The 16,069-nt window shown below is 65.5% G+C and overlaps 1 protein-coding gene across 3 annotated transcripts; it reads left to right on the top strand.

Annotated features, from left to right (window-relative positions):
• The first annotated feature begins 202 nt into the window (after positions 1 to 202).
• Positions 203 to 12,612, top strand: ZNF787 (zinc finger protein 787). 3 transcript variants are annotated; one of them, XM_058674921.1, is made up of 3 exons: positions 206 to 404; positions 9,409 to 9,497; positions 11,142 to 12,612. In XM_058674921.1, the coding sequence occupies exons 2-3, from the start codon at positions 9,419 to 9,421 to the stop codon at positions 12,203 to 12,205; spliced, it is 1,143 nt and encodes a 380-aa protein (XP_058530904.1). In that variant the 5' UTR covers positions 206 to 404; positions 9,409 to 9,418; the 3' UTR covers positions 12,206 to 12,612. The 3 variants fall into 3 exon arrangements, with proteins under 3 accessions (XP_058530905.1, XP_058530904.1, XP_058530903.1); XM_058674920.1 differs by having other exon boundaries at positions 208 to 404; positions 9,406 to 9,497; XM_058674922.1 differs by lacking the exon at positions 9,409 to 9,497 and having other exon boundaries at positions 203 to 404.
• Positions 12,613 to 16,069: the final 3,457 nt, after the last annotated feature.

The raw sequence follows: 16,069 nt of genomic DNA, 5'->3' as shown, positions 1-16,069 counted from the left end.
CGCACGCGCGGGCAGCCCACGGCGGCGGAGCGGGGGGCGCCGCCCCGACACCCGGAAGTCTCCGCCTAACGGGCCGGGGCCGCCGGGCGGACGGGGCGCGGCCGGAGGACCCGTGTCGGCCCCGGGGGGCGCCGGAGCCCGCGGGCAGGGCGGCCCAGCGAGGCCCGCCGTCCTGGAGCGGAGACGACCGGGGGTGGCCCGGAGGGAGGGCAGCGCGGGGAGGGGACGGAGCGCCGCGCGGGCGGAAGCGGCCGGGGAGGTCACTTCCGGCCTGGGCGCCCGTCCCCCTGACCCCAGGGTCTGAGTCGCCGCTGCCACCGCTGCCGCCGCCGCCGCCGCCGCCGCCATCCGCGGGGAAGCAGACGGGAGGAGGAGCGCGGCGCGGCGGCCCCGGGGCCGAGGAGGTGAGGGCGGGCGCGGGCGCGGCGGGCGCGGGGGCGCGCGCGGGGAGCGGCGGGCGCGCGGGGAGGGGGTGGGGCGGGCGGGACGGCGCGGGCGCGCGCGGCGGGGCGGCGAGTGCGCGTGCGCGGCGCGCGCGGGGGGGCGGGCACGCGGGGCGGCGAGTGCGCGTGCGCCGTCGGGGGGGCGCGCAGCCGGAGCCACGCGGGGTCGGGAGTGCGCGTGCGCGCCCGCCGGCCGGGTTGCGGGAGCGCGCCGGGAGGGGCGGGGCGCGCGTGCGTGTGCGCGGCGGGAGCGCGCGTGGCGGTGTGGTGGCTCCCGGTCGCTCCCTTTCCCCTTTCCCTTCCCCTTCCCCGGCGGCCTTTCCTCTCGGGGCGGAGCGGCGTGGTCCTCCGGCGCGGGTCGTGGCCGGAAGTGGTGGCGCCTGCTCGGCGGGGGAGGGTCAGCTGGTCAGTGGGGGAGGGTCGGCTGGACGGCCTGGGCGCCCGGATCTCCTGCCGTCCCTTCCCGTTTTCTGTTCTTGGCGAGTCGGCAGGTCCCCTGGCTTGCCCCGGGCGTGTGCACCCTGCCTTTGACACGGCGGGGAGGGAGGGCCCATTCATTCAGCGCTGACCGGGCGGGGCAGCGTCAGCCTCCGCGTGGCCGTCCTCGAGCTGTGCGGACCAGCGGCTGGGACTTGGGGGTCAGCACGGACGAGGGACCCCGTGCTGGGTTCTGCACAGGACAGATGAGCAAGGGTGCAAGGGCTGGATGGTGGGCACTCAGGGTGACTGACACGTCAGAGCAGTGTCCAGGGGCCACGCTGACCCCGCCCAGCCTAACCCCCAAGGAGGCTGCTCAGGGCTTCAGGAAGAGAGTGACCTGGGTGGGGGTGCTGGTGCCAGGACCCAGCGTGGCAGCCTAAGCACCCAGTTAGGATGGGGTCCAGCCCAGCGTGGCAGCCTGAGCACCCAGTTAGGGTGGGATCCGGCCCAGCGTGGCAGCCTGAGCACCTAGCTAGGGTGGGATCCGGCCCAGCATGGCAGCCTGAGCACCCAGTTAGGGTGGGATCTGCCTGGCGGGGTCACCCAGTTGCTCTGATCCTGGCTTAGCACCTGAGGAAGGCCCTAAGCCGCTTTGGCCGCCTGTAGCGAACACACCTGTTGCGCGTAGTGAGTGCTTGGGCTGGGTGTCCTGTGTGCTTGTCATGGGGTGGGCACTGTGCCTGGCCACTCTGGCTCTGTGGCTCGGTTTTGCCTGGGGCAGTTTAGGGTGGTAGTGATGGTGTTGACCCTCCTGGGGAGACCCTCAGGGAGACCCCCGTGACGCATCCTGTGGGTGGCCGTGTGCTAGGCCCTGGCTGGCTGAGCTGGCGCGTGGCCTTGGACGTGAACTTCCCCTTTCCCAGGCTGGGTTTCCTCCTCAGGCTCCTGAGATGGACAGTGGTCCAGTGAAGCCCATGCTGCGCCTGCTGGGGGCCCAGCCAAGACTCCGAACAGAGGACAGGGAGGTCCACGGGCATGGCCCTGGGGGCTCCAGGCCCCAGGGGAGCACGTGGGGCCTACAGGGACAGTGGAGTTGGGCCTGGCAGCAGTAGCAGGACACTCTCCCCTATGCCCTCCCATACCCTGGCCTGGGTGCTCGCTGCCCTGCGCCCTCTGGGCCCTCTGGGCCTTCTGGGCCCTGGGCTGGACACTCACCGCCCTGTGCCCTACGCCCTCTGGACCTGGCTGGGCGCTCGCTGTCCTACGTGCTCTAGGGCCGAAGCGGTCACCTCGTGACCAGGGGTCCGACGATGTGCCCAGCAGTTGCATGGCTTGTGTGTGTGTCCACTGCCATGCCTCCCCCCATGGGGCAGATGGGAGCTGTGAGAAAGGCATCTTGGGTGTCAGTGTCTAGTTCCTGCTGGGTAAGGCACATGGCGCGAGGCCAGCTGGGAGCCTGGTCCACAGCCCTGCCCTCCTGGACGCCTCCAGCATGGGGCAGTAGGACTCGGGGGCTGCGAGCTGAGGCAAGCACGGGGCATCGCCGAGGCTCCTTGGGAGGCAGCTAGCTCACAGCCGGGGGCTGCCCCCTCTGCCCTGTTGGCACTTTCCTTGTTCCTGCCATCTCCCTGTGGGCTCCCACAGCACTGGCTTCTTCTGCTGCAGCGGTGCAGGGAGCGTGACCCCGGCCCTGGCAGTGGAGGCTGGGTCAGAGATTCCCAGGGCTGCCATGCAGGGTTTGTGCTGGGCAGTGCCAGGGGTGCACATCCTGTGGGAACCTGCAAGAGGTGCTGTAGAGTCAGGCAGGCGTCCTTCACAGCAGTGGACTGGCTTTGACTCTTGCCTTCTGCTTCGCACTTCCACGATGACCTGTAAGGCGAGGGCTTGGCAGGAGGAGCGCCTAGCTCAGGGTGCAGGACCAGCGGGGTGGGGGGGTCGTGGGGGTCAGGGTGAGAGCGTAGCCGCTGCTACAGCCCTGTGACAGGGACAGCAGGTTCATTAGAGTCCGGTGAGCAGGAAATCCCAGGAAAGCTTCATAGGTGCTGCTGAGGCCTGGCCAGTCCGGCCAGTGGCGCCCTGGGCGTGACGGGATGTGGAAGGTACACACAGTTGCCCTCCCTGCCCCCGGCAGCTGGCCACCAGGGGCCCTAATCCTTTGGACATCTTTCTGTCCCTGACTGGAAGAGTGGCTTTGTTTCTGGCACCTCCACCTGGGGTGCTGATGGCTGTCCCCCAGTGCTGCAGGCGCCTGCTGGGAGCTGGGGCTGCGGCGCTGGCAGGAGGGAGGCTCCTGTTACTGCAGCGGCTGTGTGGTGCAGTGCTTGGGGTGCAGGGACTGTGACATGGCCCGGCTCTGCCTGGGTCACCGAGACTGGAGCCAGCCCTGATGTGAGCCGTGTGAGCTGGGGAGCTGCTGCTGGAGGGGGAGGCGGGGAGCAGGGAGTCCTGTGGTTGTGCTCCAGGCCAGGCCTCGTCACCTGACATCGCGGACCCTGAGGAGCTGAGCACAGCAGGGCAGAGACAAGGAGATGTTCGTGGGGCTGCCATGTCCCCAACAGAGTGTCCCTGGGGTCCCCAGGCCTGCCGTGTAGACAGGAAGAGCAGGTGTCCCTGGGGGTCTGTAAGCCTGCCGTGTAGACAGGAAGAGCAGGTGTCCCTGGGGGTCCGTAAGCCTGCAGTGTAGACAGGAAGAGCAGGTGTCCCTGGGGGTCTGTAAGCCTGCCGTGTAGACAGGAAGAGCAGGTGTCCCTGGGGGTCTGTAAGCCTGCAGTGTAGACAGGAAGAGCAGGTGTCCCTGGGGGTCCCCAGGCCTGCCGTGTAGACAGGAAGAGCAGGTGTCCCTGGGGGTCTGTAAGCCTGCAGTGTAGACAGGAAGAGCAGGTGTCCCTGGGGGTCTGTAAGCCTGCAGTGTAGACAGGAAGAGCAGGTGTCCCTGGGGTCCCCAGGCCTGCAGTGTAGACAGGAAGAGCAGGTGTCCCTGAGGTCCCCAGGTCTACGGTGTAGACTTTACCTGACTCAGCCGAGGTACAGGGTCGCAGCCTGGAGGGGTGAGCCCCCCGGAGGGGCCGCCCTTGGGAGGTGGAGGAAGCGTGTCTTGTGGGACGTCTGGGGGTTTGAGCTGAGCGTGGGTGGTGTCTGGGTCCTGACTCCTGAGTGTGTGCCCTGGGGTGTTGGGGCGACCAGAGATGGCCAGAGGGGCAGGTGAGCCATGGTCGGGGAGTGGGGCAGGAGGAGCAGGTTGGCCTGGCTGGCCAGTGGAGTGGGCGGAGCCTGCAGGCCAGCTGGGCTGCAGGGCCATGGAGGGATCTGCTCCCGGCTGCAGGCAGCAGCAGCAGGTGCAGCGGGAGGCCGGGGTGCTGAACTTGAGCCCTGTGGGGTGCAGGGCACCTGCCTGTGATTTGAACTTGCTCATCTTGGCCCCATTGACTGTGGGACACTGTCCTCAACCCCTTCTGTCCGTAGCGGTCCTTCTGCTTTCTGGGGAGCCCCGAGTCCACTCTGCCAGTGGCTTCATATACTGGGTACATTGTGGGTTTCACGAAGCACGGAGCTTGGGGTCTGGCCCACGAGCTGGCGTCAGACCTTTCCCTGTTATGGCCCAGGCACTGCCGTGCAATGGATCTGCTGGTTTGTTTTGCTCCACGGCTGCTCAGGCGTGTTGCCTCTGAGTGTATGCCGCACAGGTTTGCATGTCCTCTTGGGCACACACCTGGTGGCGCTGTGGGTGCAGGTCCGCTCGGCACAGGCCTGGTGGCGTCGTGGGTGCCTGTCCCCTCGGCACAGGCCTGGTGGCGCTGTGGGTGCCTGTCCCCTCGGCACAGGCCTGGTGGCGCTGTGGGTGCCTGTCCCCTCGGCACAGGCCTGGTGGCGTCGTGGGTGCCTGTCCCCTCGGCACAGGCCTGGTGGCGTCGTGGGTGCCTGTCCCCTCGGCACAGGCCTGGTGGCGCTGTGGGTGCCTGTCCCCTCGGCACAGGCCTGGTGGCGTCATGGGCGCCTGTCCCTCTACGTCCTTTTTCCCAGGACCTGTTAGGCGCAGTGGGACCCCATGGTGCTGCGCCATCGCTCCTTAGCCTGGCTTGTGTCCTTGGAGGTGAGTGTTGGCAGAGTCTTGTCGGCTGTGTCTGCTCTGCAGGAATACCGCCCAGGATCTGCCCACACTGTGTGACTGGGTCTGGGGTGGGTGCCTTTTTTTTTTTTTTAACTCGGTTATTTATTTGAAAGAGAAAGAGAGAGATCTTCCATCTCATGGTTCACTGTCCAGATGACCAGCCACATGGTAAAATTGAGCCAAGCCTAAGCCAGGAGCTTCTCCTGGGTCTCCCACACGGGTGCAGGGGCCCAGGCATTTGAGCCACCCTCTGGTGCTTTGCAGGCCATTAGCTGGGAGCTGATGGGAAGTGGGGCAGCTGGGACATGAACCATATGGAAGGCAGCACCACAGGCAGTGGCTGAACTTGCTACACCACAGCTCTGCCCCTTGGGTGACTATAAAGACCAGTTGGTCTTTGGTGAGGGAAGGAGACTTGAGAGAATCAGGATGGAGGTGAGGGCTGTAGGAGGAAACCGCTGGAGTGGACAGTGAGGTGGGGCCCTCCAGGAAGGGGAGGGACGTGAGGCTGAGGAGTGAGAGTCGGTGTGTTGAGTGTGGGGAGGTGGGGCGCACGCAGGTCTCCTCCGGCTGGGCGCCAAGGCTGGCAGCACTAGAAAGGCAGTGGTAATTGGCGGGCAGGCATCCAGAGGGGTGGGTGGGCCTAATAACAACAATAATAACAATAATTTGTCTCGAGGTTAATAGCACTCTCAGCGCCGAGCGCTAGCTGGATTGCTCGAGCCAGGCCGAGGTGGGCGGGGGGAGGCTGCAGCCAGGCACACCTCTGTGGCGGCCCCAGCCCTGCTGCCCCGTGGCCTCTGTCCACCTGTCAGTGCTCTTCATTTGACCTTTTCCCTGGGCCAGCAGGGTGGGGGGTGGACCCTTCCTGGGCCACGGTACTTTCCTAGCCCCAGCCCCTTGTGCCACAGGCCCTCCCAAACCGGGCGTCTCAAGAGGAAATGGTAGGAATCGCGGGGCAGCCCACAGCCTTGCCCCTCCAACTGGGGCTTCCCATCTGGGCCTGGCTCTCAGTTCCCAGCCAATTTTCCTGCCATGGGCCCCACTGCAGTGGCTGGGCTTTGTGGGGGCGAGGTGCGCCGGGGTGGGGGGGGGGGGGCGGGTCGTGGGGGAGAGGCGCACCAGGGCGGGGGGGGGGGGCGGTTCGTGGGGGAGAGGTGCACTGGGGCTGTGGGGTGTGGGGGAGAGGCGCAGGAGGCCGGGGGTTCGTGGGGGAGGGGTGCGCTTGGGCCGTGGGGTGTGGGGGAGAGGCGCGGGAGGCCGGGGGGATCGTGGGGGAGAGGCGCAGGAGGCCGGGGATCCTGGGGGAGAGGCGCGGGAGGCCGGGGGTCGTGGGGGAGAGGTGTGGGAGGCCGGGGGTCGTGGGGGAGAGGCGCACTGGGGCCGCGGGGTTCTGTCGCAGGCTGCCGGCCCTCTACCTGGTGTTCTCACTCTGAGAGGCAGAGGTAGATCTGTCCACTGTCCACTCCTCCAGGTGTCTGCAGCAGCGGGGGCTGGCCAGGCCGAGGCTGGGATCCTGGGACTCGGCCGGAGTCTCCCACACGTCTGAGCTGTCCCCTGCTGCTGCCACCGCACAGGGAGCTGGGTCAGGACAGAGGAGCCTGACTCAGCCAGGCCTTCCAGCGTGCATGCCCAAGTGTGGCCCTTCAAACAGTCATTCTTACCCCGGGAGCAATGGACTGGCCTCAAGAGGCTACTGGCCGGCGTCCGGCCCTCGGCCCCCGCAGGAGCCACAGCTGCACCTGCAGGCTGGCAGGAGGGCCGTCAGGGTTGGGACCAGCTCTGGTCATCACCCTGTGTGCCCACTCTGGCCAGGCTCTGTGCTCACAGGAAACTGGGCCAAGGAGGGTCAAGTGGAGACTTGGCTGGAAGGGTTGGGTTGGCCAGGCCGCGGTGGGGGGAGGCAGTGGGATTGGTGGGGAGGTCTGGCCTGGGGGATAGTGGGAGGAAGCCCAGCCTGGGAGGAAGTAGGGGAGTTAGGGGAAGGTGGGGGGTGGCAGGGGTGGCCTGGCCTGGGGGGTGGCAGGGAGTGGCATGGGGAGGCCTGGCCCTGGGGGTGGCAGGGGGAGGCCCGGCCTGATGGATGGCAGGGAGTGGCATGGGGAGGTGGGGGGAGGCTGGCAGGGTTACAGTTTGCTGCGGTGAGGAGGCGGCCCCAGGTCGCTTCTCCCTCCCGGCAGCCCAGGCGGCTCCTTGCGTTCTAATGTTGTGTCTTTAGTGTTTATGGTTGTAACCAACTTTGGCACAATTTCTGAAAGCATGTTTGCTTTTTAATAAAAGTACGCACATACCAACACGTGGTGGTGTTCCATGCGCTCACAGGGTTGCCTGAGTGTTGGGAGAGTGTGGGTGTCACTGCTGGCCATCAGGAGTGTCTGGGCCACGTGCCTGGTGCTCTGGGGCCCCTCCCTCCGGGCCACTGTCAGCCAGCCCAGCTGTGCCATCCAGCCGGCTGCATGAAGCTGCAGGCCTATGCTGCACGCGAAGCCCTGCGGGCTTGCCACCTGTCATCTGGTGGCTCTGTCGTCCTGAGAGCCAAGGCACGGGAGGCAGGCTGGAGGGCGGCAAGTGTGCTGCAGCGGTGGCCCCGCACGGGAGGACCTGGAGGCCGGCAGGACAGCTGGATCTGATGAGGGTCGGAGGTGGGGGCCAGTGCTTGACGAGGGCAGTGCCTGCTCTTGGCTACGTGCAGGTGCGGCAGGGCGAGGGCTCCCCGTGTCTGGGGGAGCGTGTGTGCGTGGTAGGCTCTGCCTCCCCTGCGATGCCCAGTGACTGATGGGTAGACCTCACTGCGGCCAGCACAGCCGCCTTCAGCCTTCCTGTTGCTGAAACATCAGGGGGTCGGGATAGAAAGGGGGGCCTGGTGCATAGCATAGTGGTCACAGTCCTCACCTTGCATGCACCAGGATCCCATATGGGCGCTGGTTCTAATCCCGGCAGCCCCGCTTCCCATCCGTCTCCCTTCCTGTGGCCTGGGAAAGCAGTCAAGGATGGCCCAAAGCCTTGGGACCCTGCACGTGCGTGGGAGACCTGGAAGAAGCTCCTGGCTTTGGATTGGCTCAGCTGCAGCCATTGGGGCCACTTGGGGAGTGAACCATCGGATAGAAGATCTTCCTCTCTGTCTCTCTTCCTCTCTGTATATCTGCCTTTCCAAATAAATAAATCTTAAAAAAAAAAAAGAAAAAGGGACCAGTGGGCTCACACAGGGGCAGGGCCTTGCAGGCCTGGGCCCCGCTGGCGCTTCCGCATCGGTGGTCAGTGGGCCTTGGTTCTAGTCCTTCCCGTTCTGACCATGGTGGTCTCGTGTCCCAGCCCTGCAGCTCTGGGTCTGAGGGTCCAGGCCCTGTGGCCACTGTCTCAGAGGATGCTGGGGCTCAGGCAGAGGCCCACGCTGTCCCCAGTGCTGCCTGTTGCTTGAAGCACTTCTGATGTCGCAGTGGGTTTTCCATCCTTGCCCTCCCCCGGGGCTCGTTTGCCTTGGTGTCTCCAGCCTTGGGAGCAGCCCCTGTCCCTGGGGAGGCCCTGTGCCTGGGGGTGGAGGGAGAGGACAGTCGGTGGGGCGGGTTCCCCACAGTGGTGACAGAGCCAGGGTTTTAGGAACAGTTGTCCGAGGAGGTGACGCGGGGCGGGCCCTGCTGGGAGAGGGGCACCAGGGCCTGGGCACACCCTTGCACAGAGATGAGGCTCTGCATTGGTGCGGGGAGCAGGATCTCCGACCCGAGCCAGAGGGCAGGAGCAGCGAGACGCCACCCAGCCGGCGAGTGGCGAGCTTGGTGAACTCTGGTGTGTGCGGAGCGAGGAGGCAGATGGCAGGGCAGGACGTGATTGCGGCAGGCATGACCACACACAGCTGCTGGTGGCCGTGGGGTCACCCCCAGCACCGTGCCGGGGACCACTGCTGGCTGGGCTGTGTATGGGGAGGCCTCACCTCACAGCCAGCCTGGAAGAGGCCCTTGGCTGTGGCCTCCAACGCGACTCGGGACCTGCCATCCCTGAAATGGGAACCGTGTGTCGCATTTTGGGTAGATGAGTTGGCTGCCCTAATTGCCCCAGACCCTTGCAGAGTGCCCACGCCGCGTGTCTGCTCCGGCTTGCCCAGTGTTCCCACACACCAGGCCAGTTGGCCAGCTGTGGGAGGCACCCAGGTCCCGCAGGTTGGGGAGGTGGAGGAGGGATGGGACAGAGGCTCAGGGTGGACGTGGCATGTGGAGCACTGACGGGCCTGGTGGGCACTGTGAGCCATTCAGCAGCCCCACCCTGCACACAAGCCAGGGAGGACACTGGGACTTGGAGATGGAGCTTGGGCAGGAGTCCCCGACACCCAAGGTTTACCCTCCCCCTGTCGGCACGAGGCCTGCCTGCCAGCTGCCCTGCCGAGCGCTGCCCCCCCCCCCCCCCCCGCGTCCTGTCAGCTCTGTCTTCATCTGCCTCTAGCAGGGACCCAGACATGGAGCTGCGGGAAGAGGCCTGGTCTCCGGGGCCGCTGGACTCTGAGGACCAGCAGATGGCTAGCCACGAGAACCCAGGTGAGGGGTCTGCTGCCCTCTTGTCCCTTGCCCTTCCCTGACCCAGTCCTGCACTGTCTGTGGGCATGGGCTTGTGTCCACCAGCTGGACCTCGTCTGGTTTGCTCCAGACATCCCGGATGGTCCCGGCAGGAAGTGCCAGCGGCGGGGCTGGGGGCCGTGGCTGAGCCGAGGCCCAGGGGGATGAGCCCTGGGCAGGCTGGAGGCATGTGCTCGCATGTCGGGGTGGGCTGAAGGTGGGGCTTTACGGGGGCTCTTCCTTTTCACTTGATGATAAAGCGGTGTTTGGGCTGTACGAGATGCAGTTGTGGACCACGGGAGGCCCCTGTGTTGAGGTGACATGGCTCAGTGACAGCACACGGGGGCCTCCAGCCCCTCTGCTCTGATCTGACTCCACTGTCACACCTGACAGCTTGTGCCCTGCTGTGCTAACACCACAGAGCTGGTCCCACTGTGCAGGGAACCTTGGGGGGTGCAGCCTTTCCCTGCCCTCCAGGGCTGCTGCCAGCCTGTACGTGGGTGAGTCCATGCCACAGTGCCACCTTACCCACAGCCCTCTGTGTGGGCATCTCAGGGCAGGGGATGCGGCACTGCCCAGCAGCCTCACCCCGGGGCTCTGAAGATTCTGCCTGGTGCCTGTACAGTACCTGCCTGCCTGCCTGCCTGCCGGCCTCCTCCGGTCTTCCTGCTGGGGCCTGGGGCCTCTGTTGCAGGATAGTCAGAAACAAGCCACCCACAGCCAGAGCCTCCTTGGCTGGCCTGTGGGTCCCCCCAGGTCCCCATGTAAGCACAGCAGCCCTGGCTCCCAGGGCCTCCTGGCTGGGGAGGCAGGTGCCTCCAGGTGTGCCCTGAACGCCAGCAGCATAGCTGCAAAGGCAGGTGTTTGGGCCAAATCAGCAAGGGTGCAGGTAGAGCGGCTGGGACCCGCCAGGTCAGGTGCTGCAGCGGGCAGGAACTGTCTCCGAGGAAGAATGGAGTCCTTGGTGACCCCAGGGGCAGCAGGGGCCAGGTGATAGCCCTGGGGGCTGTCCAGAAAGTGGGCAGTGGGAACATGGGACCAGAGAGTGGGGCTTGATTTACCCGCTGGGTCGGGAAGCCTGCGGCCTCAGTGGATGCTCGCAGCGGGCCGGAGTTGGCCGTGGTTCCCCTCGGGGCTGGTGTCTGGGCTGCTACTCTCAGCTCCGTGTGCGGCAGGAGAGCTGCACCTGCTGAGGCAGTGCCCAGTGCTCAGCTCCGCCTCCTGGGGTTTCTCCTGTGGGGGCGAAGCCCAGGCTGTGGCTCCCACGCCCACTTGCCAGCCTCCTGGGTCCCCACAGTGCTCAAGGCTGTTTCCATGTCCCTGATCCTGGCTGATTGGCCGAGCCTGCCGCGATGGCTGTGCTGGCCTTTGGGGAGGTCTTTGTGTGGGGTCAGAGAAAGGCCAGCGGAGGGGAGGGTGGTGAGCAGGGGGGTGCCGCAGGCAAGTGCCAGGAGGCGACTACCTCGAGGCGACTACCTCCTGGGGCCCGGCAAGGGTGGCAGGCAGCAGGCCAAGAGGTGGGCTGAGGGGGCTTGCACCAGTGAGGGAGGAAGGGGCTGCCGGGCTGCCTGGAGGCCCCTGGAGCCCTGCCTCGCTCACGTCCCCTACCCCTGCCTTGCCTTCCAGTGGACATCCTCATCATGGATGACGATGATGTGCCCAGCTGGCCGCCCGCCAAGCTGTCCCCGCCCCAGTCCGCGCCGCCTGCGGGACCCCCGCCCCGGCCGCGGCCGCCCGCCCCCTACATCTGCAACGAGTGCGGCAAGAGCTTCAGCCACTGGTCCAAGCTGACGCGGCACCAGCGCACTCACACGGGCGAGCGGCCCAACGCCTGCAGCGACTGCGGCAAGACCTTCTCGCAGAGCTCGCACCTGGTGCAGCACCGGCGCATCCACACGGGCGAGAAGCCCTACGCGTGCTCCGAGTGCGGCAAGCGCTTCAGCTGGAGCTCCAACCTCATGCAGCACCAGCGCATCCACACGGGCGAGAAGCCCTACGCGTGCCCCGACTGCGGCCGCAGCTTCACGCAGAGCAAGAGCCTGGCCAAGCACCGGCGTTCGCACAGCGGCCTCAAGCCCTTCGTGTGCCCGCGCTGTGGCCGCGGCTTCAGCCAGCCCAAGAGCCTCGCGCGCCACCTGCGCCTGCACCCGGAGCTCTCCGGGCCTGGCGTGGCAGCCAAGGTCCTGGCGGCCAGCGTGCGCCGGGCCAAGGCGCCCGACGAGGCCGCGGCAGCGGACGGCGAGATCGCCATCCCGGTGGGCGACGGCGAGGGTGTCCTCGTGGTGGGCGCGCCGGGCGAGGGCGCAGCCGCGGCTGCAGCGGTGGCCAGCGTGGGGGCCAAGGCGGCCGGGCCGCGGTCACGCCGCGCTCCAGCCCCCAAGCCCTACGTGTGCGTGGAGTGCGGGAAGGGCTTCGGGCACGGAGCCGGGCTGCTGGCCCACCAGCGGGCGCAGCATGGCGACGGGCTCGGGGCGGTGGGTGGCGAAGAGCCGGCGCACATCTGTGTGGAATGCGGCGAGGGCTTCGTGCAGGGTGCCGCGCTGCGCAGACACAAGAGGGTCCACGCCGTGGGCGCGCCCTCGGTCTGCAGCGACTGCGGGCAGAGCTACTACCGCGCCGGCGGGGAGGAGGCGGCGGCCGAGGGGCCCGGCGGGCGGTGCGGCGAGTGCCGTGGTGGGGAGGGCCGGTAGGGCTGGAGAGCCCGGGGTGGCGGGTAGGGCCCCTCGGGCTTGGCAGGGAGCAAGACCCAGAGGCCAGGGGGGTGCGGACGGGCACAAGGCCCAGGACACGGTGTCCTCGTCGCTCCGCCTCGCCTCCCCAAGTTAGGCAAGGACGCCTGTCCACCGAGACCGCACCTGGCGCTCTGCAGACCCTGCTGCCCGGGACCTGGATGAATCCCGGTGGACTGGGCAGAGGTGGCGAGGAGCGGCCTGCTGCAGCGAGAGTGCCCCACCCCTGCCTCCAGAATGTTCTTTGCGGCTACTCTCTGCAGGTGTTCCGGCCCCAGTGGTTCCTCCGACTCAGCGGATGTGCGGTAGTGGACGCTTGGGGACAGGGGTCGGGCCTGGCGGGGACAATAAATGGCACTGTTCATTCGTCCCTGCCTGCGTGTTCTTCAGTCTGGGAGAGCCCACAGGTCGGGGTTCTGCTGGGCTGGCCAGGAAGGGGCACGGAGCCTGGAGCCAGCAGCCCTGGGTGCTGCCCCTCATAGTGACTGGTCATGCTGCAGTGGGTGCCAGATGGCTGCCAGGTGCAACCGAGGGAGGCGTCTGAGGCCTTCTCTGTCCTGGGAACCACGGCGTCTCAGGGTGGACCCTGTGATGACCGAGAACCCAGCGGCCCCAGGAGGTTAGGCCTCCGGTTGGAGCCTCAGGCAGGGCTCAGGAGCTGGGCCTTGGCGTGCAGGGCCGGAGCCTTGGGAGTGTGTCAGCGGATGGATTTCCAAGTGGCCACAGCTTGGCTGGAATCATTGGAACTCTGGTTGCTTTTATTTGGAAATTTTGGCTCTCTGGGGGCACAGGTAAACAAAGAATTAGCGAAACTTGGCTTAATGCCCGGAGACCCCTTATGTCCTGCGTGGATCTTGGGCGCCCTCTGAGGTTGGGGGGAGGGTGGGGATGCCTCACAGGCTGTGTGCCTCCGGCCAGCAAGCTGTCCTCCCTGCCCTCAGGCCCTGGCTGTGGGCCATCCTGGGCGCTGCGAAGCACCCCTGGTTTTTCCGGTAGCACCCACCCTCCCTTTGTGACAACCAATGCTCTCCATACTGAAGGGGACTTTGCCTGGGGAAGCGTTCCCGTCTGCTGGGCAAGGTCCTCCCTCAGACCTCCTCGGGGAAGGCAGACGGCGTCACGGTGTGCTAGGCTGAGCCTCTGCTGCCGTGCCGGATCCCATTTGAGTGCAGGCGTGTGTCCCTGCTGCTCCACTTCCCATCCAGCTCCCTGCCTGGGAAAGCAGAGAATGGCCCAGAGCCTGGGGACCCTGCACCCGTGTGGGAAATCAGGGAGAAGCTCCTGGCTCCTGGCTTTGGATCAGCTCAGCTCTGGCTATTGAGCGAACCACAAAATGGAAAGTCTTCCTGACTCTTCTTCTCTGAATCTGCCTTTCTAATAAAGATAATTCTTTAGAAAGAAATATTCTCGGAGGCTTTCTCCTTAGCCCAGCTGGGCAAGGTTTGTTCACCTGCAAGTGGTCTCGGCTGGCACGGTGGCAGGGGTGGCGCTCAGGGCTGTGCCTGGCACTGGGTAGGTGGTATCTCCTCTGTCACCTGCTAGGGTATGCTGATGGGCATCTGGGTTGCTCACACCTGTTGGCTGCTGTATCTCCCTAGCCCGGCCACCCTGCAGGTCACCAGGCTGTCCTTGAGCGAGGGTCACTCCTGGTCCAGCCAGCGACCACCCCGAGCCCCATACCATAGGCAGTTCAGCGAGTTATCTGGAAAGTCCACATGTTTTTGCATGAAGTGCCCCAGATTTTCTTTCCACACCTCCTCCCTTAAATGTAACACCTGGGGGGGCTGCCAGGGAAGACCGCCTGGGGGCTTCCTTGAGGGGCCTTCCCAGGTTACTCCTAGGGAACAGTTTTCAGAGAAGTTGAGGAACGCAGGGCTGGCCCACATGCCCTGCTCCTGCGGGTGCACTGCAGCTCCAGTGTGGAGGAGCAGGCGGGTGGGCAGAGGCCCTGGGCTGAGGGCCTCCCTGGGAGGGAGGGAACCACAGCTGCCCGGCTGTCACAGTTATACCTGTTTGGAAAATATGTTTCATTTGAGAGAGAGAGACTGTCTTCCTTCTGTTGGCTCACTCCCCAGAAGCACACAACAGCAGAAACCAGGAGCCAAGGTTACCAGCCAGGTTTCCCGTGTGGGTGCAGGGCCCAGACACCTGGGCCTTGACCCCACTGCCTTCCCAGGCCACGAACAGGGAGCTGGATGGAGGGGGAGCTGCTGGGGCCTGAACCGGTCAGCCACCGCCGGTGCTGCTCACCCCTCATCCAGCTCCCACGCCGTACTATCACCTGCCTGCTGCCCCAGCTCCCCACTCCACCTGACACTGGCTCTCAGCATCACTTCCTGCCATGCTCCACTCCCCGGGAGCCTGTGTTCTCACGTGACCTGAGAGATCTCCCACCTGCTGGCTCACTGCCATGGCCAGAGCGGGGCTGCTGCAAAGGTGGGATCCAGGAGCTTCCTGTGAGTGATGGCTTTGGGCCGTCCTCCACTGCTTTCCCAGGCCACAAGCAGGGAGCTGGACGAAAGTGGAGCAGCCGGGACTTGAACCAGCACCCACATGGGATGCTGGCACTGCAGGTGGAGGATCAGCATGCTACACCATGGCGCTGGCCCCTCGCTTGCTTTTCTACAGTATGAACAGTTGTAGCTCGTTTGTGTACTCGGTTTCCCCTCCCCATCCTGGAGGAACGAGGACCCTCACCCATCCTGTGCCAGCATTTCGGACCTGGTACCTGGGGCTGGAGACTACGGAATAGTCAGTCTAGTGAGGGGTTGGGTGTACCTCCGTTACCTAGAGCTGCTCAGGAGCCGCTGTCTGCCATCTGTGGCCTCGGGTCACAAGCCTGTAGCCGCTGGGAGCTCGCAGCGCGGCCCAGGAGGCACGCCGGGCCTGTGGGAGAAGCCAGGCCCAGGCTCTCCCTCCCCGCCCTGGGAACCTCCAAGAGGCCCAGAGGCCTGCCTTCAGACAGGTGAGCCGAGTAGAGCTGGCCAAGATGCTGGGCTCTCCTCTCGGGACCCCTCCCCTGCTCCTGCGGGGTGGGGGCAGAGCTGCCACTGTGTCTAGTGCTAGTGCTCACCGCTGGACCTGCAGTGATCAACCCTTCAGCCTCTGGTTCACTTCCCACATGGTTGCTGCAGCCAGTGCTAAGCCATGCCGAAGCCAGGAGTTCAAACTCCACGCAGGACTCCTGCCCATGTGGGCGGCAGGAACCCAGGCCCTTGGTCAATCCTTGGCTGCGTTTATCAGGGAGCTGACTCAGAAGTGGAGCAGCTGGGACTAGATCTGGCTCCCATAGGGAACATTGGTGCTACAGGCAGCGGCTTAACCCACTGCATTCCAATGCTGACCCTGCCTTATACCTTTAAAATGACAAAACCAGCTACGTTTTATCAGGAGGCAACTGAAACCCTCCCCCAACATGTACCTAAGGAAGTTTTCTAGAAAGAAGCTGTGAGAGACCAGGCTAATGTGAGAGGCAGGAGGGCAGACATTTCTGAAACCCAAGGGAAGTTTGCCACTGGCCACATCAGAAGGGCAGTGCGGGGGGCAGGGAGGACAACCAGTCGTAGGGGACGGAGCTGGGCAGTGCCCAGGCTCGCCGAGCCAGCCATTTGATTTGTAGGCAATGTATGACTGGCTCGGGCAGACATGGAACCTGGGTTTGCGCAGCTCCTGCTGACTGCTGGGTGTGCTCATGCTACCTCTGCCTCGGTTTCCCTACCCGAGGGGCAGTGGGAGCTGGGCCCCACCTGAGTAACTGCTTTGGAGCTCAGCCAAGTTACCCTGCCAACAGGGCTGAGGACCAAGTTAGGCACACAAGTCTGTCAG

This window comes from Ochotona princeps, chromosome 16 (genome assembly GCF_030435755.1).
Source record: "Ochotona princeps isolate mOchPri1 chromosome 16, mOchPri1.hap1, whole genome shotgun sequence".
NCBI classification, from domain to species: Eukaryota; Metazoa; Chordata; class Mammalia; order Lagomorpha; family Ochotonidae; genus Ochotona; species Ochotona princeps.
This window is presented reverse-complemented; position numbering and strand designations above follow the sequence as displayed.